The sequence below is a fragment of the Oncorhynchus keta genome, chromosome 28 (genome assembly GCF_023373465.1).
Source record: "Oncorhynchus keta strain PuntledgeMale-10-30-2019 chromosome 28, Oket_V2, whole genome shotgun sequence".
In the NCBI taxonomy this organism is placed as follows: Eukaryota; Metazoa; Chordata; class Actinopteri; order Salmoniformes; family Salmonidae; genus Oncorhynchus; species Oncorhynchus keta.
Window position 1 is genome coordinate 43,329,408 of NC_068448.1, and position 25,597 is coordinate 43,355,004.

Genomic DNA, 25,597 nt, shown 5'->3' on the forward strand with positions numbered 1-25,597 from the left:
CTGTTGACATTGGCACTCCCTATCCTCCCAGTGTGGAATAACAGAGCAGTAAGCCAAGTTGATCTGAAATGGTTATTGGCTACATTGGATGGTTTTGATTGATAGTCACCCTAGAGAGAGATTAGCCAAGATTAGTCAAAAAGTAGCTATGATAGCGATCATGTTCTTTGGTAACACTTTACTCAGAAACTACATGGTAACAAGAGTAATTACAAAATAATTGCCCAATAATAACTTTGTCACTTGAGGATTCAAGGTAACAAATACCAGGAAGAGCCAAGTTATTTATAATTAAATAGCAATGGTAACAGGGCTGTAAAATAAAGCATGAGCTGTTTTTTTGAACATGCAATAAAGTAAGAGCGCGATTCAATCCATAGAGCTGGAGAGCTGCGCTATAGCACAATTTAGATTTCAAGGCAATGTTCCTACAGTCGCGGTAATCGCTGCATATGCCAGCTCAATCGGAAATGACCTTTCAATTTCAATCACACTACAATGTGGATCGTCAGCACCACGGATGAAAGTACTGCACGTGCATTGCAACAGTAATGTAACAGGTGTGTTTGAAGTCAAATGAATTAGCAACTCTATATGTGTTTGACGTGAGCACTTTATACTCAATTACATTCATTTGTATTGGAGAGATACAGTGTACAAGTGTAAAACACAAATCTGTTACATAACAATGGGAGACATTAGTTCCAGAGCATGATTTTACAGGCTTCATGACAAAAGAAAATCAATTCAAGGCAAGAGCCAAAACAGTCTGATAAATGGCATTCCAACAGAGGGTAAAACACTCAATCGCCAGCTTAGGTTTTAAATCCCCAGTCACCCCATGGTCCACGACAATCATCCCAAAATCTTATATTGTCTTTATCTTTATATTGTGTTTCGTGTGCAATACGTCCAGTATTTGGGGCAATATCTCCATGTTAATCAGCGGTCTCTCTGGGTCGTTTGTCCAGGTGAGAGAGGCAGAGTTCTCCCTCTCCTCAGATAGAGTCCTCTGGAGCCTCCTGTGTTTGGGCTTCAGCGACCTCAGAGAGTCCACCTCCAACCCTGCATGTCTCTGATCGATGTCCAGAGTGAAGGTGGAGTTCTTGGCCAGCCTCAGACCCCACAGCAGCAGGCCGATGAGCCCACACAGCATCACCCCCACCATGGTGTCATACACCCACCCTGCACAGCTTTGCTGGGCACAGGAAGAGAAGTAGGCATCACTGAGCGCAGTGATTGCTGTATGTGCCACACCACTGGGGCTGGCACAGGTGGGCACCCCACCAGACACGACAGCTGAGTTCCTCCTCAGCCAGGTCCTCAGGAACTGGATGCCACAGTCGCAGTGGAAAGGGTTCCCAGATAGGGTGACCCTCCTCAGGTTTTGCAGCCTGTCAAAGTGCCCTGAGGGTACTGTGGACAGCTGGTTGTCCTGGAGGTAGAGCTCTGTGGCGTCTGGAGAGAGAAGGGGCACTTCCATGAGGCTCATGGAGCTGCAGTTAACCTGTAGCCCTGAAGGCTGGAGAGCTGAACACCGGCAGGGCTTTGTGCTGGGCTGTGCACTGGTAGTGGCCAGGAGGAGGAGGATGGCTATCCCTGAACCTAAGAGCATTCTGAAGGCGAAAAAACATGCCATATCAAATGTATACATACAGTGTAGGATTATTTTTTGTGATTGTATTTCAAATATGTTGTGGCAGCAAATGTGTTTTTGTACCATGTATGGATTATAAATAATAGTGATGTGGGTAAAACATATCCCATGGAGTGAACAAGCTCATCATGTTAGTTTCAAGTTCATGTGAGGCCTACCTTTCAGTGTCAAGACAACGTAGAAGGTAGTTCTTGTAATTCCACTCATCATTGAGGCCGGTGCTCGCCAGGTGTTCTGTCCAGTGTCGTTCTAGAAGGTCTAGAGTTCTAGAAGATGTCCTTCCAGTCAGCCACTATTCTCCATTTTATAACAGACGTGTTTAACTGTCAAATCTCCACAGGACATATGTAACAGTGACAGATCGTGTGAGAACCACCACTGACAGGGCCAGCTTTGGGTCACGTGATGAGAGGGAAACACCTCTGTTGGGAGGAGATATGGGTTTATCTTCCAAAATGATGGTAGAGGCTTTTAAGTGAGTTTGTAAATGTAGTACTGCTATACATTTAACCAATGAGGACCAATGTGGTATTATTAGATACTTCGTATGAGCCTCCATAGCTGCCAACAATATGCTCATTCACTTCTTATTGCTATACACCTACCATGTCAGCTGGTAGCCTATCAGTTCTATGTAGAGTATGCTGCTACCCGGTCACAATCTTACTCCAGAGGTAACATGACGAATTAGGACATGTGCTGGCATAACTTCAGATTTTACTGTACTGTGTTATAGTACTATGATCAAGTAGTAAACACTGTCTAGAAACCAATCACACCACTAGGTGGCGTGCTGACACAGCTTCATCTCTATTCATGTGTGCTCCCTCCAGTGGTTACACTGTGTATTACTGACTTTACTAACCATAACACAGGTCAAAAATACAGAATTACATTCCTTTTTATTTACCTCACTGATAGCTATGCAACATTTATCTAAGAAGTAGATAACACGTTCTACGGGTACCTTTTCTAAGGGCTTTACTTGATTTGACATGGTAAGATAAAAGGAAAAAGACTGACACGATAACACACATTAGAAGCCAAAGACCAACACATGCATACCATAAGTCATATATTTGTTTATTTAGCGTTGTCAACATTGTCACAGTTGAAGTTTTACGATAACTGGGGGTCTTACTGACTCACTACTCACTGGACAAACTGAATGCACATTAAAATGAGGCATCTCTTGTCTTGCCCTTTTTAAATTGTGTGTCTTGCGCCTGATAGAACAGCTTGCAGCATGGGATGAGAGAAAGAGAGTGTGTGCGCGTGTGTAGGGGCGGGGAACGTTATAACAGTCCGTCAGAGCCACAGCGAGTGACAGTTCTCTAATGTTGCTGGCAGAGACAAGCGATATGTTGAAAATCATATCTTCATCCTCCCATATAAAGGTCGTCACCTCATATGATCTCCACTGCAGATATTGGGATTAGAGTAGTGATAATGTACTCCCTGTGTACAGATTATTTTTCTCCCACCTGGTCCTTTCTCGTCATCATTTTAGATAAATCACCCTTTTTAGAATTCCATAATCAGCACTTCTACTCCGCTATTTTCAAAGCTAAAGCACCCGGGCTCAATAATAACAGAAGTGCGACATGTTTATGTATTGTTATTTTTACAATGACTATGTACTCTACCGGCCAAATGTTTTAGAACGCCTACTCATTCAAGGGGTTTTCTTCATTTGTACTATTTTCTACATTGTAGAATAATAGTGAAGACATCAAAACTATGAAATAATACATATGGAATTATGTAGTAACCAAAAAAGGTGTTAAATAAATCAAAATTATATTTAATATTTTTCAAATAGCCAACCTTTGCCTTGATGACAGCTTTGCACACTCTTGGCATTCTCTCAACCAGCTTCACCTTGAATGCTTTTCCAACAGTCTTGAAGGAGTTCCCACATATGCTGAGCACTTGTTGGCTTCTTTTCATTCACTCTGCAGTCCAACTCATCCCAAACCATCTCAATTGGGTTGAGGTCGGGGAATTGTGGAGGCCAGGTCATCTGATGCAGCACTCCTTCACTCTCCTTCTTGGAGAAAGTGTGTTTGGTCATTGTCCTGTTGAAAAACAAATGATGGTGCCACTAATCCCAAACCAGATGGGATGGCGTATCGCTGCAGAATGCTGTGGTAGCCATGCTGGTTAAGTGTGCCTTGAATTCTAAATAAATCAGACAGTGTCACCAGCAAAGCACCCCACCCCATAACACCTCCTCCTCCATGCTTTACAGTGGGAAATACACATGCAGAGATCATCCGTTCACCAACACCGCGTCTCACAAAGACACGGCGGTTGGAACCAAAAATCTCAAATGTAGACTCCAGACCAAAGGACAGATTTCCACCGGTTTAATGTCCATTGCTCGTATTTCTTGGCCAACGCAAGTCTCTTCTTCTTATTGGTGTCCTTCAGAAGTGGTTTCTTTGCAGCAATGCGACCCTGAAGGCCTGATTCACACATCCTCCTCTGAACAATTGATGTTGATATTTGTTACTTGAACTGAAGCATTTATTTGGGCTGCAATTTCTGAGACTGGTAACTCTAATGATCTTATCCTCTGCAGCAGAGGTAACTATGGGTTTTCCTTTCCTGTGGCAGTCCTCATGAGAGCCAGTTTCATCATAGCGCTTGACGTTTTTTGCGACTGCACTTGATGAAAGTTCTTGAAATTGCGACTGCACTTTCAAAGTTCTTGAAATGTTCCATATTGACTGACCTTCATGTCTTAAAGTAATGGACTGTCCTTTTTCTTTGCTTATTTGAGATGTTCTTGCCAGAATATGGACTTGGTCTTTTATCAAATAGAGCTATCTTCTGTATACCCCCCTTCCTTGTCACAACATAACTGATTGGCTCAAATGCATTATGAAGGAAATAAATTCCACGAATGAACTTTTAAGAAGGCACACCTGTTAATTGAAATGCATTCCAGGTGACTACCTCATGAAGCTGGTTGAGAGAATGCCAAGAGTGTGCAAAGCTGTCATCAAGGCAAATGTTGGCTATTTGAAGAATCTCAAATATAAAATACATTTGGATTTCTTTAACACTTCTTTGGTTACTACATGATTCCATATGTGTAATTTCATAGTTTTGATGTCTTCACTATTATTCTACAATGTAGAAAATAGTCAAAAATAAACAAAAACCGTTGAATTGAGTAGCTGTTCTAAAACTTTTGACTGGTAGTGTGTATGTAGATGAAATGCATGCTGAGCTCCAGTAACAATCAGCTTAATGTGGGACGCAAGAGCAAGTCAACATCAGGAGATTCCAAATCTAAACCAATGAAAAGAGAGGAAATCAAGTTATTCAACTTTACAGGCTGACCTGTTCAGTCAGCTCACAGTGAAAAAGACACATGACGCATCAGGTCCATGCAGTGCATCGTGGGGGTACTTATCAGACTATAGACTGTGGACAATTCTTGAAGCACTACAACACATATCAAGATAATTGTATACATTTCGTTCTCTATTTTTACATTGTCCGACCATTTCTGAGTTACAAAAAAGAAAATTAGAAAGACATTCAATTGATTATTCATGTCATATGTAAGATATGTTTATCTGTCTACATTTCCTTATTTGTTGTTATAATATCATGGATCTAACATGAACAGACGTGTTGAGCGAAACCTAGGCCTCAACCCACTGGGCACAGGTGTCAATTCAACGTCTATTCCACGTTGGTTCAACGTAATTTCATTGAGATGTGGAAACAACCTTGATTCCATCAGTGTGTGCCCAGTGGGAAGTCTGACTTACGGTTGTGGTTTTCTTAGTGAATGTTAAAATACATTTACACCCTGAATATTGGGACAAACAGTTGACTTTTACTTTAATGTACACGCGATAATATACTCTCATTTCGTAGAATGTAGAAAGATATTTCTCTTTACATATAAACCCAGTTCCTTTGTTTCATTTGCATTTCTTTGCTGTGTATTAGATCTGGATTTCCTGAAAAATGAAAGCGCTCCTTCATATGTGCTTATCCAGCAAAATATTTCTGTTCTGCCCAGAGGGAAGCATATTCCTTTATTAAAATATATACACACATTCCTCTTTCTTTTCACCGTCAACCAGTGCTTGACTTGGGACACCGGAGCAGAGTACACGACACTTCATACTACTGCTTGAGGTTCTGTTCCTCTTATAGAATTTTATCTCATAAGTATTGAGGAGCTCCAGTACCTAAATAGAAACAGCACTGGTACCCAAAATGAGTACCGGAACCTATTTCAGTCCAAGTCAAGCACTGCCGTCAAATAAGTATATCATCTGAAAAAAAAAAAAAAAAAAAGAATTCACCTGAATCTCTTCCAGGACAACATGATAACAGACTTGAACCTGTAAAGGGCCTTACAAGTCTGTATTTTTTTTTATGTGATTGCACTTCAATCGACTATGGTAACACTGATTTGTTATACAATGTGCTGAGGATAGCCTCACATTAATAACATTACATGCAAAACCACTTCGACATTCCACTGAATTCGAAAATCCCAGGACCGTGTTTCTCAGAGAACCATGAGAACAGCCACATATTAAGCCACTGAGAGAGAATGACAGGGGTCCAACCTAAATAAATAACGATGCAACATGGAAACACACAAAACAAACAGAAGGGACACTTTTTTTTTGTTTTTTGTTTGAATGTACAAAACCAGTACGAAGATATTGCACATACTGTACATAATGATAACAACTAAGATGACAAACAAAAAACTACACACTACATACTTAAGAGGTTATTCTAGTCACTCACCTACTCAGGTTTTGTGATGAAAACAAAGACACAGTAAATTAGGAAAAAAATAAAAATAAAGGATTATCGTATTTTGATTTGAAGAGTCAAGAATGCAGCTGCTTCATATTTCAAAAGGCATGAGACATTTGTCAGCTTTACTGCGGGTCCATCAGTAAAGTGACGCGAGCCTCAACTTCTATCGCGTAAAGTGTCTTGAGAGGTCAGGAACGCTGTGAGCTTAAGCCAGCATACGACCAACAGAAGGCCATGAGCTCAACACGAGATCTGTGACCCTTCCACCACTGCCACCTTACTACATGCCCGTACTCACAGTACTAAACGTCCGTACTTCATATCGAAGTACTACACCGAGCCGAGCGGGACCCATCCACCCAGCATAGGAACAACATATGGTCAGTAGACACTCTTTGAGGTTTTATACATGACAGCCCAGCATTAGGAGGGCCATGTGCCACAGCTGCATTCCAGTCTCTCAATGCTCTGGTTGAAAGGCAAAAGGTTCCAGAGTAGGTTATTGGACTGCCTGACAACGTGGCTCCACTCCCCCTTCCCATCTATCCTGTTCCCAAAGAGTCAGTATAATACTGATACAGTTGATTTCTAATGATAATAATGGTTGTAAGTATAATCTTACAAGGTACTTTACGCACAATATACTGCACATGAAGTCTAGACTAAATCGTTTATGCATTAGTAATTGGCACATTTATCAATGAGAGCGAGGAGACAACACGTAAAGCTGTCATCTACAGTAAATACAACACTAGAACTACTACGATTGAGACTGTTGTTAGCCTGTCCGTTGGTCTAGTTATTGTGAAATGATTACACCTAGCTTTTTTACACAACATGAATTCTAGGAGAGGCAAGAACAAAGAGCATTCTTAAAAATGAAGAGAGTTTTGGAAACCTCAAGAAAGCAGAGTGTTAAAAGCTAGCTTTGTTTAAAAAGACTGTATACAATATAATATGCCATGGTGACAGAGAAAACAGTCAGACATGTTTTCTCAGGCCTATCCCAGGTGGTCTTGTCTCCTGATTACGCGAAGGGAAGACGGGCTATTGAAAGAACAGAGAAGTGGACAGCGGCCTACAGAGAATGCACGGTTCTCTTCAGCCGTCACAGCCGGGTTTGGTGTGAGTTCATGGGGAGGAGGGGGAAAGCGTTTCCCCATACAAAACACCTCCCCGAAGCCCTGACAGAGAGACAGAGGCCTTTACTAAGGTTCGAGCTGAGGCCCTTTGTGGAAGAATTGAGTCTGGTTTCCAATCCAGCATATTGGTGAGCAGCTGAAGGGGGGAGCGGATACATGGGACTGCCAGAGGTCCATCTCCATCACAGCAGTGGAACACAGTAGATAGGCCATCGACTGACAGTATACCCTCTGTCCCTTTGGGGTAAGAGACTGTCCCTCCCTTAAGTTCATTCACTCACTCACTCTTTCCTTTTGCTCATTCAATATTTTCTCTCTCTCTCTAGCGCTCTTTCGTTCTCTCTTTTGCTCTCGCTCTCTTTCAGTGAGGGAGGTCACACCACGGTGCTGATGCCACTGTGTTTGGGTTTGGGCCCGCTGGGTGCTGGGCCCTGCAGCTGACTGTGGTGGTGAGGGGCATGCTGGGAGTGTGAGGCGTGATGGGAATGCTGGCTATGGGTGCCGTGGCTGTGCTGTGGTACATGCGGGTGGGGGTGGGTGTGTTGGTGTGTGTGGGAGGAGGATGCATATGCTGCCGGGTGCTGGTGGTACTGTGTATGGGGAGGGGGTGGTAATGGTGGTGGTGGTGGTAGGGAGGGGGGTTCTGTTGGACGTGGCAGTACTGGGAGTGGTGGAGCTGGGCCTGGGCTACCTGCTGGGCTGTGTGGTGGAGGTTGGACGGATGGGGCGTGTGGGAGATGAGGGTGGGGTGACCAGGCAGAGGAAGAGGAGGATGGCTCTGGGATGAAGGCTTCCCCCGTTTGCTGCCAAAGAGCGACCCGAGGAGGGAGGAGGAGTTGGGGATGGTAGGGTGACCCCGGGGCGGGCCCTCGCTGCGTGGGGTTGTGGCTCTCCGGCGTATGTGAGGACTGTTAATGATGGACCCCTGTGGGAGAGAAGAGGGTAACATCATCTCTATCCATGCCTTCTATACAGGAAGACACTCACAGTATCACACCACATACTAGAATACCAGCAGTTATGCTAAGGCATCACCTCATGGAAGTGGTGAAAAACTGCCTGCATATTCAAGGGTCAACAGCAAGTTGCAAAACGTTACAGACAGAGCATGCAAAAAAATGAACTAAAAATATCAGCTCATGATGGAGGACAGACAAATAATGAATGGTAATATCAGGGTTATGGCCACTCGACAATGGTACAAATGAAGAAACCTATATAGAAAAAACTCAAACTTTCTTAAATGACATACGCGTCAAGAGAAATTTTAAAACGGATCCTTTTATTGTAGATGCATCAAAAGTATAAAAGGCTGATATATATATATATTCATATTGTTGAAAGCCTTCCAAACCTGTGAGTCCCACATGCAACTGGTTAAAAACAATGGAGGCAGAGGATCCACATGCAGAGGAGGTGACAAGCAAAATCTCCATCCATATTGGCTTTGCATTCAGCCAGACAGCAGGAAGCAGAGATGCTGGAGATCTGGTAGTCACATTAAAATAACTCTGTTCACTTATCCCCCAATCTAGTTCCAACTCTATCCTTTTTGTGATTCATCCAAGTCTTAAAAGCCCTTCCTTTGGTGCATGCTCTGTCCAAGGTTGTGAAGAGACCATACAGATTTCTTTGAAAGTGGAATGACATTTTCAAGGGTTCCCAGACTTCAAAACCAACACACGGACTCATGGAATGAAGAAATGATGATGAATGAAATCCACATCTTTCATATTGACTCTTTGATATTGTGTGTAAAAAGCTTGTCGATAAAGTTCTGACAGTGAGATATTGATGTGACCGTGAGCTGTTGTAAGATAACCTTCCTCCCTGAGCCTCAAACCTCTGTGAGATTTCTTTCAATAGGACAGGCAAGGGACAGGAGAGGGACCAGAGAGGGGGGCTTTAGGTTTGCACAACACTAGGGGGAGAGTAGGTGCTATACAACAGGCATTCACTGGCACCCCTGCCTAAGGTAAGAGAGCCCCAAAGGAAAGCCAAACTGCGGGTTGGGACATGGCTGAATGGAAGACATTAGACTGTGATCAAAACAAACAGCTGGGGGGGATTAGAGGGAGGAAGGGGGAATTAGTAGTAGTCGTGCTTGTTTTAAGAGAAAGGGCAAACTGGCCACATGACCAAAACAAGACATGTCTCCCATCTAGCCAGCGTCAGAGGCAGGCAGCCCATGCATGCACACTAACCGAGGCAGGCAGGTTGTTAAAAGGCATCCGAGATAAAAAAAATTAAATTAAAAAAAGGTCATAAAACAAAATGAACTGAGAGTCTATGAAGCAGAGAGGGGTGCAAGTACAACAAAAATAAACGGTGTTTTTACAGAGCACATCATCACAGAGTAGCTTGGACACCAGCTGCTTCCAACTTACTTCCATATTGCTGTCTAGTGATCCTGCACTGCTGCGACGCCCACGCTTGCCTGCCCGAGACATGCAATACCACAGATTAGAGATGGATAGGACAGCACTCCTGGATCAACTACAGAGGTTTAGGCAGCCCTCCTCTCCCCTAGGGGGCAGTGCAGGGGGTTGTGAGTAGTACACTGGAAGCTGAGATAAAAGGGGCAGGGAGTGTGGGGGACCGGTTGATAGATAGGTAGGTATTACTGTCACGTCCATTATTTTAGCAGCTTTGTTCATATTTATTTTGGAGATAAAGAGAGACATTTGGTCAGTGTACTTTTACACTACATTTTGAATTTACTGCATTGCTCAAACTTAAAGGACAAGGAAATCGTTTTTGCAACATTCAGCTGAGGACATCAGTGTAACTACAAAGAGCTAAGTAATGTTAGTATTTCTAAACTACAACGAGTTAAGATTATCCATAGATTTGTTCCTGATAAAATGTGACAACACAGATTTAATGTTGTCACAAGATGTAGATTGTCATAAGGAAGAGTAACGGGTGGCTTTGTAGCGAGCCAATGGCAGTGACTGTCACAGAGAAAGAAACATCAAAAGCAATACAATGGCTGTTGCACATGAGGTGGACGAGCATATAGAGCAGTTTGCCACTGTCATAGGGCTCAGCCAATGGATACATGACCAGTCTTCACATATGGAGAAACAGGAGAAAACCGAATGGGAATGGAAATATCAGGAAGTACATAATGAGATGGAGAACGGCGAGAAAATTAAAACATATTGTACACAGGACATGACCACACTACCATGCCACATCCTGTGTGGAGAAAGTCGGGGCTTAAACGTACACAAAAACCTAAGACAGGAGGGAGGAAACACTTCTATGTTGATCGACTTCAGCACTGACTAGCCTTATCGTATCTGTATTTCAGTATAGTACCCGACATGACAACGGAAACAGAGCAAATACATCCTAATGTGAGATACTGTAGAACTCCTATATGGATTTCATTACGTTACCATGATGTCTTAACATAACTGCGATCCAGAATGAATGACATGTTCTCAAGGTGAATCGCTTTAGAGTCGAAATGCTATGTGAAACATTCTGGATATTCGTGACAATGAGATGTTCGTTGTAATTTTGGAACCAGATCTCGTCTTGCGTCAGTTATTGTATGAGAACAAATCCCCATTGAGTTCAGTAGGTTTGGATCACAGCAATACACTGGAATGACTGGTAGTGAATAACGGTGGATTAATTAAACATGTAACAAGCAAGCCTTATCATGAAATGTTTGAGAAAAAAAATGGGGATTAAAGAATGATAATGTGACACGAAAAAGTGCAAAAATCAAAGGTGTTCATTGAGATAAAGTATATTTTGATTTAGATACAGGGGCGAGAGCAATCCTTCCTTCAATATCACTTTTCAGTGGAAAGGCAAACCCTCTAAAGTAGACCTGTCGATAACATCATTACCAAATAGCTTATTCATTTAGAAACGTCTATTTTTCAATGGCACAAACCTACTTCTGTTGTTTCATATCCCAGGTTATGATAACATATTTCACATTGGGGTAGGGCACCAGTACCAGAAAATCATTTTAGGACTAAACTAACAGGACCTTAAGCGCAATTATCTTGTGAAGTCTCACACTGCCCAGATACAGAATACATTTAAGTTATTAAATAAGACAATCTCACCAGAATAACGTTTTACTTAATCATCAATACAGCTTAAGAGAAGTCTGACATCAGTTCAAGGTGCTATAAAACATCATGTTGGATGTTCCGAGTAATATTACCATAGGACGAGTGAGGAGGTAAAAACAACAGAGGGTCTCTCCCAGGAAAGGACCGTTTTGTGAACACAATGATGACCTTTGACCTTACCTGCTTCGGAGAGGTCGCGGAGGGAGCTGCTGAGGGCGCTCCTCTTCAGGCCCTCGCCCATGGTGTAGGTGTCGTCCAGACTGGCACGGTTCATGTTGCCATTGCCAGCCTCCTTCTTCAGCCCAGAGCTCTGGGATATACTGGGCCTCACCACCCCTTTCTGCTTCTCAAGCTCAGCTTTATATGAACATACATATGGGGAGAGAGTAAGGTAAAGATAGCGTGTGTGTGTGTGTGTGTGTGTGTGTGTGTGTGTGTGTGTGTGTGTGTGTGTGTGTGTGTGTGTGTGTGTGTGTGTGTGTGTGTGTGTGTGTGTGTGTGTGTGTGTGTGTGTGTGTGTGTGTGTGTGTGTGTGTGTGTGTGTGTTTTTCAGCATTCATCTTCAAACATACAATATTTCTACATTTCCTCATAATTTCATTACTGGCACTTTTATATAGATTATTACTATACATTCAGTAACTATTGCATTTACATAATAATCAAATGTACCATTGTAAAAGTGCATCTAAATCCTTTCGCATATTAGACTCATTCGTAAAAACAGTCTTCTGTGTGTTTCTCTTTGATAAATGCCATTCCGCAAAGCCAATCCTCCTCGTGGTAGTCATCCTGTGAACTCCATAAACATTCCTTCTCATAAACAGAGACTGAGTAATGAGGACCAAGCCCTATCTGCTTCTACTTGACTGAGGTCACATGGCTAGCAGCAGCCAGGGAGGGAGGGGCGGATAGAGGGAGGGGGAAAAGGGAATGAGGGTGGGGCAAACAGAGGGAGGGACAGAGAGCTAAAATGTCTGCTCACACTCTATCCTGTATTTCTCCATTTCCTGGACCTCGGCGATAGACTCTCGCAGGTCGTCAGTGAACTTCTTGCGGTCCTGGGGGTTGGGCGCATTAAAGTTGATGAGGACCTTGATGTCGGCACCTGGTATGGCTGATGTAAGCCTGATTCCATTCCCGTAATCTGGACCAAACAGAGAGAGAGACCTTTAAAACTCAGGGCATCGACCACAAAGGAACTTTAAAATCTTTTGAAAGTATAAACAGTGTCTCGTTCCATCATCACAGGATGGTTACATGTATATAGATGTGAAAATTGAACCCAGTGGGATGTACTATATAACCATGCTGGGCTAACAACACATCGCAGAGATGGTGAATGGACAGGGAGAGGTCTGTTCTACTTACACTGGTTCTCAAACATCAGAACCTGCATCCCATACAGAGAGAAAGACTGCCGGAAGCTGTATGTCACAGAGTTCTTCTTCTTCTGGAAAATCTTTGTCACCTGCACTCAAATAAACACCCAAACAAGCACACAGACAAATACACAAGTTATACTGTGAGGGCAAGAAAGATATTGGAGAAACCAAAAAAATGTTTGAACTGAAAGCTCATAGACTGTACTTCTTTGCTGATTGTTGTTGCTGTGAGGCCACATTTGAAAGACCATATTTGAATGATCATATTTAACACAGGACAGGGCAGGACAAAAAGCAGGAGAGGACACATACCACCAGAAGGTCATTAAACAGGAAGATCTCCCGCTGGTGCAGGCCTAACTTCTGGAGCTTGTTGGGGTCTGGCACTTCAAATAGCCGACAGTAGCACACTAGCCTGCGATGGGGCAGGGACAGCACCTAGAAACCAACCCAACGACATTACTCACTAACACACAGCGGTCAGGCCCTGGGCTTAGGTCAAAGAGTAATATGACCCCAAATTGAAGTATAACAGTTGTTAAACGCACATGCACACACTCAGGCATACGTGCGCACACGCACACACCCCTCAGATATGCCAACAGGGAAATTAAAACAAACAGTGAGCCTCTATTTTAGGTTGATTTAGTGTGAGGAGTGCAAGGGAAATGGGTTATAATGATGTCTGAATAGTGTGCTATAAAACCCCTGTGTGATGCTGTTTCTCCTTGTTACATTATTCATCCTAATGTATTCATTGTCGTTAGGAGAGGTGGTTTCACCACCCTACTTTGTCTGGAAGTCAAGGGGACACAGAGTAATTAAGACTACGATTCCCTTGGATCAAAACACATGTCACTTATTCCAACATAAATTCTGCTCATAAAACTTTAATACCAGGAAATGAAGATGGTATAAAACTGTCTGATATATCCAATGAAAAGCAGGAGCCAGCTGATATCTAGATGATTTTCCTCTAGTCTATGATTATGTAAACAGTGTAATGGCAGTAGAACAGAAGCCTGTGAGCACATAGGTTACAGAAGGTTACATAGTTTATTATTCTCCCAAATAGATTCAGAACAATCTTTCAGCATGTCTCACCCCTAAAACATTCATGACTAATAATACCCACACTAACAAATGCCCTCTGTCTGTGGGAGGCTTCTGTGTGGGTAGGAGTGTGTGCGTATATGTGTGTGTGTACGCGGGTATGTGTATATGCGTGTGTTTTTGTGTGTGCGCGCGCGTGTGTGAAGCCTCTCTGTGTGGTCTGCTTCTTGGCAGTGATGCATGCTCGGCTCAGCACAGTCAGTAAACAGTGCAGCTCACTGGCACCTAGGAATGCATACGTGTTGACTCTGTCTACAGGTGTATCACAGGGGATCCTGCTCATCTCAGTAATAGGTGTGGACTTTTAGGGGCAAGAAGACCCTTAATCCAACTAAAGCCATCTGAAACAACAAGTATCTACAGGATGTGGATTATTTTAGCCATCCTGACACTGTAAGACTGGGTGATGTTAATATAGGCCGAACACTAAACACATATAAATGGCCCTTTGCTTTACATAGAAACTGTGGGTGAGTAAAATGACGCATAACAATGACATGATCAATACATGCCAAACTGTAAACATGTACTTACACATCCTATTCCATGGTGGAGAGATCCAATCTGCAATGGGAAGACGGAGAAAATATCAGAGGGATAACTTCATTGCTGTATTAAACGCATACAGGGCACGCGCCTAGAACCTGTTACATACAGTTGAAGTCGGAAGTTTTACATACACCTCAGCCAAATACATTTAAACTCAATTCCTGACATTTAATCCTAGTAAAAATGCCCTGTCTTAGGTCAGTTAGGATCACCGCTTTATTTCTAAGAATGTGAAATGTCAGAATAATAGTAGAGAGAATGATTTATTTCAGCTTTTATTTCTTTCATCACAGTGGGTCAGAAGTTTTACATACACTCAATTAGTATTTGGTAGCATTGCATTTAAATTGTTTAACTTGGGTCAAAAGGTTTTGGGTAGCCTTCCACAAGTTAACCACAATAAGTTGGAATTCCTCTGGACAGAGCTGGTGTAACTGAGTCAGGTTTGTAGGCCGCCTTGCTCGCACACGCTTTTTCAGTTCTGCCCACCAATTATCCATAGGATTGAGGTCAGGGCTTTGTGATGGCCACTCCAATAACTTGATTTTGTTGTCCTTAAGCCATTTGCCACAACTTTGGAAGTATGCTTGGGGTCATTGTCCATTTGGAAGACGCATTTGCGACCAAGCTTTAACTTCCTGACTAATGTCTTGAGATGTTGCTTCAATATATCCACAACATTTTCCTCTCCATGATGCCATCTATTTTGTGAAGTGCACCAGTCTCTCCTGCAGCAAAGCACTCCCACGCGATGCTGCCACCCCCGTGCTTCATGGTTGGGATGGTGTTCTTCGGCTTGCAAGCCTCACACATTTTCCACCAAATATAACATCGGTCATTATGGCCAAACAGTTCTATTTTTGTTTCATCAGACCAGAGGACATTTCTCCAAAAAGTACAATATTTGTCCCCATGTGCAGTTGCAAACCGTAGTCTGGCTTTTTTATGGCGGTTTTGGAGCAGTGGCTTCTTCCTTGCTGAGCGGCATTTTAGGTTTTGTTGTTATACTCGTTTTACTGTGGATATAGATACTTTTGTACCTCATCTCTAGGAGACAGAACGAGTCTCCTTCCTGAGCGTTATGACGGCTGCGTGGTCTCATGGTGTTCATACTTGCGTACTATTGTTTGTACAGATAAACGTGGTACCTTCAGGCGTTTGGAAATTGCTCCCAAGGATGAACCAGACTTGTGGAGGTCTACAATTTTTTTTGCTGAAGATTTGGCTGTTTTCTTTTGATTTTCCCATGATGTCAAGCAAAGAGGCACTGAGTTTGAAAGTAGGCTTTGAAATACATCCACAGGTACACCTCCACTTGACTCAAATTATCTCAATTAGCCTATCAGAAGCTTCTAAACTTTAGAAGCTTCTGATAGGCTAATTGAGATAATTTGAATCTTTAGAATCTAAAGCCATGACATCTATTTAGGGAATTTTCCAAGCTGTTTAAAGGCACAGTCAACTTAGTGTATGTAAACTTCTGACCCACTGGAATTGTGATACACTGAATTATAAGTGAAATAATCTGTCTGTAAACAATTGTTGGAAAAATTACTTGTGTCATGCACAAAGTATATGTCCTAACCGACTTGCCAAAACTATATTTTCTTAACAAGACATTTGTGGAGTGGTTGAAAAATGAGTTTTAATGACTCCAGCCTAAGTGTTTGTAAACTTCCGACTTCAACATCTTATACGTCATCTCATTGATGGGGTCATACAGATAATTCTGCCCTTAAACGTCATCTCATTGATGGGGTCATACAGATAATTCTGCCCTTAAACGTCATCTCATTGATGGGGTCATACAGATAATTCTGCCCTTAAACGTCATCTCATTGATGGGGTCATACAGATAATTCTGCCCTTAAACGTCATCTCATTGATGGGGTCATACAGATAATTCTGCCCTTAAACGTCATCTCATTGATGGGGTCATACAGATAATTCTGCCCTTATACGTCATCTCATTGATGGGGTCATACAGATAATTCTGCCCTTAAACGTCATCTCATTGATGGGGTCATACAGATAATTCTGCCCTTAAACGTCATCTCATTGATGGGGTCATACAGATAATTCTGCCCTCTAAAGCTGTACGGTTGCAGCATGATCCAAGACATGTCTGTCTGTTTACGTCTGTACAAGCCATGAGCCATTTACGTGCTAGCAACCCTCATGGGAACCTCAAAGTAGGGTCTCAGTATTCCAGTAATCCTGTCTGTGAGTCAGTACTGAGTTGAATGAAGTGGTTTAAACAACTGAGGTGAAAACAAGATCTCTAGCTCTACAATACCAGTGTGATATATACAGTACATTATTGTAGAATGGAAGTCTAATTTGTTGTTTAATGTCCAGGTACTTCACTGTACTGTCGGCCCTCTGAGGGTTTTGATACTGCCGTTTAGTGATGATGAGGGATCATTTTTCTTTGGGGTATACGGGGTTAATCACTCCATTAAATTCCTGGGTCACTGAGAATCTCAGGCTTTTTTCCCCTTCTACCTTTACATGACTGAAATGACGCAATCACCATTGCACTGCACACTGCCCTATCGCACCTGGACAAGATAAATAACTATGTAAGAATGCTGTTCATCGACTACAGCTCAGCCTTCAACACCATAGTGCCCTCCAAGCTCATCACTAAACTCAGGGCCTGGGTCTGAACCCCTCCCTGTGCAACTGGGTCCTGGACTTCCTGACAGGCCGACCCCAAGTGGTGAAGGTTGGCCACAACACCTCCACCATACTGATCCTCAGGAGGGGCTGAGTACGCACCCCACAGGGGAGGGACTGAGTATGCACCCCACAGGGGTACGTCCTCAGCCCCTCCTGTACTCCCTGTTCACCCATGACTGCGTGGCCACGAAAGCCTCCAACTCAATCATCAAGTTTGTTGACGACAACAGTACCAAAAATGACCAAAAATGACGAGACCGCCTACAGGGAGGACGTGAGAGCCCTGGCTGAGTGGTGCAAGGAAAATATACTCTCTCTCAAAGTCAACAAAACGAAGGTGCTAATTGTGGACGACAGGAGACAGCAGAGAGAGCACACTCCCATCCACAGGCCCGAAGTAGAAAGGGTCAAAAGCTTCAAGTTCGGAGTGAACTTCACCGACAACCTGAAATTCTTCCCACAGAATGCGCAACAGCGGCTCTTCGAACTTGGCCCCTAAGACCCTCACAAACTTTAGAATCTCAGTCACTATTCTAGCTGGCTAGCACCAGGTACGCTATCCTGAACCCTAGAGTATGCTGCCCTGTGTACATAGTAATTAAACACAGGTCACTTTAATAATGTTTACATACTGTTTTTCCCACTTCATATGTACAGTGCATTTGGAAAGTATTCAGACCCCTTGACTCTTTCCAAATGTTTATCAATCTGCACACAATACCCCATAACAACAAAGCGAAAACGGGTTTTTAGAAATGTTTGCAAATGTCTAAAAAATATCAAACAGAAATACCTTATTTACATAATTATTCAGACCCTTTGCTATGAGACTTGAAATTGAGCTCAGGTGCATCCTGTTTCCATTGATCATCCTTGAGATGTTTCTACAACTTGATTGGAGTTAAATTCAATTGATTTGGAAAAGGCATACACCTGTTTATATAAGGTCCCACAGTTGACAGTGCACGTCAGAGCAAAAACCAAGCCATGAGGTCGAAGGAATTGTCCGTAGAGCTCCGAGACAGGATTGTGTTGAGGTACAGCTCTGGGGAAGGGTACCAAAACATTTCTGCAGCATTGAAGGTCCCCAAGAACACAGTGGCCTCCATCATTCTTAAAATTGAAGACATTTGGAACCACTAAGACTCTTCCTAGAGATGGCTGCCCGGCCAAACTAAGCAATCGGAGGAGAAAGGGCCTTGGTCAGGGAGGTAACAAAGAACCCGATGGTCACTCTGATAGAGCTTCAGACTTCCTCTGCGGAGATGGGAGAACCTTCCAGAAGGAAAACAATCTCTGCAGCACTCAACCAATCAGGCCTTTATTGTAGATTGGCCAGACGGAAGCCACTCCTCAGTAAAAGGCTTGGAGTTTGCCAAGAGACACCTAAATGACTCTCAGATCATGAGAAACAAGATTCTCTGGTCTGATGAAATCAAAATTGAACTCTTTGGCCTGAAAGCCAAACGTCACGTCGGGAGAAAACCTCGCACCATCCCTACAGTGAAGCTTGGTGGTGGCAGCATCATGGTGTGGGGATATTTTTCAGCGTCAGGGACTGGGAGACTAGTCAGGATAGAGGTAAAGATGAACGGAGCAAAGTACGGAGAGATACTTGATGAAAACCTGCTCCAGAGCACTCAGGACCTCAGACTGGGGCAAAGGTTCACCTTCCAACAGGACAGCAACCCTAAGCACAAAGCCAACACAACACAGTAGTGGCTTTGGTACAAGTCTCTGAATGTCCTTGAGTGGGCCAGCCAGAGCCCGAACTTGAACCCGATTGAACATGTCTGGAGAGACCTGAAAATATCTGTGCAGTGACACTCCCCATCCAACCTGACAGAGCTTGAGAGGATCTGCAGAGAAGAATGGGAGAAACTCCCCAAATACAGGTGTGCCAAGCTTGTGGCATCATACCCACGAAGACTCAAGGCTGTAATCGCTGCCAAAGGTGCTTCAACAACGTGTTGATTAAAGGGTCTGAATACTTATGTAAACGTAATCTTTTTTTTTCTTATTTTTTTTTTTAAATTGAAGAATTTCTTAAAAACTTGTTTTTGCTTTGTCATTTTGGAATAGTGTGTGTAGATTGATGAGGGAGAAAAAACAATTGCAGAATAATGCTGTAAATTAAAATTGTACACCCAAGGTAGGCCACTGGCCCTTTAAGAGCTAGAAAATATTTGGTATCCTATATGATTCTCACCAAATATATTGTCTTCTCACACTATTCAAACACCACCATCAATAAACAGCTTATGAAGCTCTCATAGTCTATAGATCACATATTGCAAACAAATAACCTGAACTAAAAACTCTACACATTTTGGAATTTCTGTGAGCTTAATAATCGCTAATATCCAAAAACAGCAACAACTAAAAAAGTATGCAAATCTGCACATCAATATCTTCACTTTTTTGTGGCACCAATGTGAGGGGTTATGGCAGGGGAAACTGTGTTGCAATAATGGCAAGTGAACCTGGGGAGCTTTCGTTCACATTGTCTTATAAAACCGAACCGGACCGTGGAATTCAAGGGAACCGAACTCAGACCACCTTTCGAGATGGTCACAGTTCGGTACGCTTTGAGGGCTCTTTTGAGGGGTCTAAGTTCCTTTGGAATTCACATAAATTGTCTGAAAGGGACCAAGTGCGAAAAAAAAACCTTAAAGACTAACCAAGAAAGCCTCATAGCTCGAGTCGCTGCCAAATGTGACTCTAACATGTATTGACTCAGGGGTGTGAATACTTATGTCAATAAGATATTTCATTTTCAATAAAAGTGCAAAAATGTCTTAAAAACACGTTTTCACTTTGTCATTATCGGGTGTTGTGAGTAGATGGGTGAGAAAACGCATTTAATCAATTTTGAATTAAGGCTGTAACTCAACAAAATGTGGAATAAGTCAAGGGGTATGAATACTTTGAGGGCACTGTGAATACTGCTGTATAAACCTTTTCTATTCATATACCGTCCATAAGATTTTTACACATCATTATATGGGGCGGCAGGGTAGCCTAGTGGTTAGATCATTGGACTAGTAACCAGAAGGTTGCAAGTTCAAATCCCCGAGCTGACAAGGTACCCACTGTTCCGAGGCCGTGAAAATAAGAATTTGTTCTTAACTGACTTGCCTAGTTAAATAAAAGGTAATAATAATAAATATGTATGTATAAAATGATATACATTATATGTTTCTGACATTGCCCATTCTGATAGTTCTTAAATATATATTTTTGGATGATGTGTTTATTGCTTTAAAAAAATTATTGCTCGGCATTACTGCACAAGCATTTCGCTGCACTGGCGATAACATCGGCAAATCTGTGTACACAAGCAATACAATTTGATTTGTTGTTCTCCCTCCATTTTTCCTCCTATATAGTAAGTGTAAGTAGGCTATGCCTTTTCACTATACTAAGTGTTATATTAGTGCAGTGGTACTCATTGCGCCAAGCCCTTCATTTGCAGATTGCAGTGATTTTCCTATTTGCCATTCATAATACATAACAATGATACAATTTCAATTCAATGTGTTTAATGGAAGCCTGAATCACGTCATTGAATATACCTATTGCTCCCTGGACAGCAGATAGATGGCAGTATAGCGCAACTGTTGAACACAAAGACCAAAATAGAACGGAACTGCTCAGCTACAGCGACCAACACATCAGTAGTAAGTAAATCTATTGACAAGGAAAATGAGGGGTAAGAGCTGGAGAACAACGTGACAGCTATGAAAGAACCAAACACCAGGAGAACCAGGAAGATGGCGGCGGGGAAATGCAGCTAGCTAACGTGGCTCCGGTGACTAAGAGAAGGATACGGTCGATTAAAGAAGAACACAGAAAGTTCCAAGAGAAATGGACAGACAAGTATTTTTTTGTTCTGCATAATAGAACTGCCTCACTTTGTCTTATTTGACAGAAGGCAGTCAATTGTTTTAAAGGAGCAAATTTAGAGCGACATTTCCAGTCACACCATGCCCACGTTGACAAAACATATCTGCCACAAAGCAACCTCCAGAAATAACAAAATAGCGCAACTCAAAAGACGGCTCAAAGGACAACAAATGATGGCAGAGAAAACGACGAGGCAACATATTAGATTGCTTGGATACTTGCGAGAAACAAGGCTCTCCTGAACATGTCTCTCTCGGGATACGCTGTCTGAGTCGGTACAACCACCTGGATTCTTTGTGCATCGTGCGGAAAGGAATAAACATCTCTCCGGGAAGAAGATGGGCGGGGGTGTATGTATGTCATGATTAACGACTCATGGTGTAACAACATGCAGGAACTCAAGTCCTTTTGTTCACCTGACCTAGAATTCCTCAAACTGAAAGCGCGAACCACTACATTTAACCATAGAAAGGTGAATGGGAATATGGCCGAATCCAAACAGTGTAGTTATTCCCTCCGCAAGGCAATCAAACAAGCAAAATGTCAGTATAGAGACAAAGTAGAGTCGCAATTCAACGGCTCAGACACGAGACGTATGTGGCAGGGTCTACAGACAATCACAGACTACAAAAGGAAAACCAGCCACGTCACGGACACCGACGTCTTGATTCCATACAAACTAAACACCTTCTTTGCCCGCTTTGAGGATAATGCAGTGCCACAGACGCAACCCACTACCAAGGACTGTGGGCTCTCCTTCTCCGTGGCCTACATGAGTAAGACATTTCAACATGTTAACCCTCGCAAGGCTGCAGGCCCAGACAGCATCCCTAGGCGCTTCCTCAGAGCATGCGCAGACTAGCCTGCTGGTGTGTTTACGGACATATTCAATCTCTCCCTATCCCAGTCTGCTGTCCCCACATGCTTCAAGATGGCCATCATTGTTCCTGTACCCAAGAATGCAAATGTAACTGAACTAAATGACTATAGCCCTGTAGCACTCACTTCTGTCATCATGAAGTGCTTTGAGAGACTAGTCAAGGATCATATCACCCCAATAGGTCCACAGACAATGCAATCGCCATCACACTACACACTGCCCTATCCCATCTGGACAAGAGGAATACCTATGTAAGAATGCTGTTCATTGACTACAGCTCAGCCTTCAACACAGTACCCTCCAAGCTCATCATTAAGCTTGAGGGGTTGGGTCTCAACCCCGCCCTGTGCAATTGGGTCCTGGACTTCCTGACGGGCCGCCCCCAGGTGAAGGTAGGAAACAACCGCTCCACTTCGCTGATCATCAACACTGGGGCCCCACAAGGGTGTGTGCTCAGCCCCCTCCTGTACTCCTTGTTAACCCGTGACTGAGTGGCCATGCACGCCTCCAACTCAATCATCAAGTTTGCAGACGACACAACAGTAGTAGGCTTGATTCCCAACAATGACGAGACAGCCTACAGGGAAGAGGTGAGGGCACTTGGAATGTGGTGTCAGGAAAACAACGATTGTGGACTTCAGGAAACAGCAGAGGGAGCACCCCCCTATCCACATCAACAGGAACAGCAGTGGAGAAGGTGGATAGTTATGTTCCTCGGCGTACACATCACGGACGAACTGAAATGGTCCACCCACACAGACAATGTGGTGAAGAAGACGCAACAGCGCCTCTTCAACCTCAGGAGGATGAAGAAATTGGGCTTGTCACCTAAAACCCTCTAACTTTCACAAACGCATCACCGGAGGAAAATTACCTGTCCCCCAGGAACACCTACAGCACCCGATGTCACAGGAAGGCCAAAAAGATAACCAATGACAACAACCACCCGAGCTCCTGCCTGTTCACCCCACTAACATCCAGAAGGCGAGGTCAGTACAGGTGCATCAAAGCTGGGACCGAGAGACTGAAAAACAGCTTCTATCTCAAGGCCATCAGACTGTTAAAACAGCCATCACTAACACAGAGAGGCTGCTGCCTACATACAGACTTGAAATCATTGGCCACTTTAATAAATGGATCACTAGTCACTTTAATAATGTTTACATAACTTACATTACTCATCTCATATCTATATACTGTATTTTATACCATCTATTGCATCTTGCATATTACATCTTGCTCTGTCATTGCTCATCCACATATTTATATGTATATATTCGTATTCCATTCATTTACTTATATATATTAGATAGTTGTTGTGGAATTGTTAGATTACTTGTTAGATATTGCTGCACTGTCAGAACTAGAAGCACAAGCATTTCGCTACACTCACAATAACATCTGCTAAACATGTGTATGTGACCGATATAACTTGATTTGATAGTGTGTAAAGAAAAGGCCCAACTCTCTCTCTCCATGGATAAATGTGTGTCTTTGGGCTGTATTTGACAAACCGAACGCCATAGTTAATCGAGGGGCTATGGAGTGACACATTTAATTAAGATGAGTCATGCCAGAGTAAACCCAAGGGAGTTTCAGGCCTTGTATCAAGCACTATGCAAAAAGTGCTGCAGCAGAGTTCTAAGGTAAGTTGTGTGCTCCTCACCGGTTTCTTCCCCACTATGAGTTTCTCCACCTTCTGAACCTGAGACACGTGGTCCTCGTTTGTCTTCAGCTCCCTCTTCCTGATCCTTTCATAAATTCCTACCAGAGTCTCCCTGGGGATGTCCTCCCCATCATCCACCCCTGGGGAGGAGGAGACAATGGTTACACACAAACACAGACACACACACACACCCACAGACAGAGGCGCACACACGCAAAAGCACGGACGCAGCATGCATGTGCGTGTGCGCCCACACTGCCTTTTTTTCATTTAGCGTGAGAATACGAATCCCTCTTATCCAATTACTTCTCCTTGTTTTACCATTACTGACACTCATCACGATGGATGATGAGTGTCAGCCCGTCACGCTTTACTTCTCGAATAAAATCTCAAATGCCAAGCAAAAAACGACTGTGCTTCTATCACGCTGCTCACCCAAGAATAAGAATTGCTCATGTGATTGTGTGAAGGTGCAATTAATTAGTGTTATTGACACATTTCTGTCAAGGTCATCGCTACATCATCACCCTCCCTATGACAAAATGTATTGTTTTCATCTGTGTGTGATGAAAATGTTGCTTTCGTGATTGAAACGCTAATCCTGCAGCACAAATGAACCTGTTCCATTTGCGAAGGCTTATTCTTTGCCCTACTTCTGTGCTGTTGCTTCTGTGCTGTTGCTTCTGTGCTGTTACTTCTGTGCTGTTGCGCTGTAGTGTTTTCTTCTTTCATTCCAGATAGATAGGTGTGCCTTGTTAAAGCGGTGAATAAATCACATTGTGAATGTCCTACACTCACTTGATTACGTTTTTGAGTTGATTTTATCATTCTTTATTTTCTCTAAAATATGTGGAGGACAATGTCTCAGTTTTGTTTTCAGAAACCCTGACACACCCCCCTCACCTCGGAGGTTCTTGACGAAGTCCTCCAGCTTCATCTTCCTCTCCGGCTTGACGTTGGGGCTGTACATGTCTGTGTTGAGGAGGATGATGGCGAAGGCCAGGATGAAGATGGTGTCAGGGTTCCGGAACTGTCGCACTACCGTGGGGTTACAGATGCAGTAGCGTTGGCTGGAATACAAAACAACAGGAAAGGGAGACGACATCACATGTCAGAGGTGAAAAGAGTCAGAGGCTTTTGACATTGAGAGCCATCATAGAATGCATTTGAATATAAAACCGGATTTTTTGTCCACACAATGTCAACATTTGTCTTATTGACATGCTGGTGAAAATTTGTAAAGCCAGCATACAATGCATCACATGATGGTCAATAACTGTCAACATTGTGTGTGTAGCGTGTCATCATTATTGCAGTATTGCGTGAGGAACTGTCCTATTTACTCAAGCAAAAGCAACTGAAGCACCAAGTCCCTCTACGCATTAATAAGTCATTTAGCCAACACGGTGTTGTGAGCAAAGTCAGCAGTGACTTGCATTTCCAAGACATTGGTCAACATTTGCATTACATTTGAAAATGTAATGCAAAAGAGTGAAGAACTATTAATTCACTCGTAAGAGAGAAAACTTTATCCGAAACTAAATGTGCAGTAGTACTCTCGCGATTATAGTATTTTGGTTGATGTTGATTACGCTGTTATCATTTTAAAATGCTATCACTGACCTGAAGTACCCTCTTGGCAAAACCTGCCTATGTGAATGGCCCCTCATCCTCAGTCTACAGGTGTGCTTATACGCCTACGCCCCCCCAT

At 43.0% G+C, this 25,597-nt stretch overlaps 2 protein-coding genes across 12 annotated transcripts in view; both read right to left on the reverse strand.

Moving 5' to 3' along the window:
- Window positions 1-597: 597 nt before the first annotated feature.
- gp9 (glycoprotein IX (platelet)) lies at window positions 598-2,091 on the reverse strand. Its single transcript, XM_035741294.2, has 2 exons — window positions 1,816-2,091; window positions 598-1,616 (listed from the first exon to the last, which is right to left on the reverse strand). The coding sequence occupies exon 2, from the start codon at window positions 1,613-1,615 to the stop codon at window positions 869-871; it is 747 nt and encodes a 248-aa protein (XP_035597187.1). The 5' UTR covers window position 1,616; window positions 1,816-2,091; the 3' UTR covers window positions 598-868.
- Window positions 2,092-2,719: 628 nt separating this feature from the next.
- LOC118361403 (IQ motif and SEC7 domain-containing protein 1-like) overlaps window positions 2,720-25,597 on the reverse strand; it is a 182,404-nt gene continuing 159,526 nt past the window's right edge. For 9 of the 11 annotated variants that reach the window (XM_035741295.2, XM_035741296.2, XM_035741298.2 and 6 more), the window contains 9 exons: window positions 24,790-24,956; window positions 23,887-24,026; window positions 14,738-14,767; window positions 13,403-13,528; window positions 13,077-13,176; window positions 12,691-12,852; window positions 11,886-12,062; window positions 9,993-10,042; window positions 2,720-8,530 (listed from right to left, as the gene is read on the reverse strand). In XM_035741295.2, coding sequence (XP_035597188.2) covers window positions 7,967-8,530; window positions 9,993-10,042; window positions 11,886-12,062; window positions 12,691-12,852; window positions 13,077-13,176; window positions 13,403-13,528; window positions 14,738-14,767; window positions 23,887-24,026; window positions 24,790-24,956 — 1,516 coding nt within the window. In that variant the 3' untranslated portion in view covers window positions 2,720-7,966. The remainder of the gene's footprint in view (window positions 8,531-9,992; window positions 10,043-11,885; window positions 12,063-12,690; window positions 12,853-13,076; window positions 13,177-13,402; window positions 13,529-14,737; window positions 14,768-23,886; window positions 24,027-24,789; window positions 24,957-25,597) is intronic. The other 2 variants (XM_052483121.1, XM_035741302.2) reach the window with 2 other exon arrangements.

Bases quoted from the DNA above. Each gene is read 5' to 3' on its own strand.
- gp9 (XM_035741294.2), bottom strand. From the start codon at position 1,615: ATGCTCTTAGGTTCAGGGATAGCCATCCTCCTCCTCCTGGCCACTACC.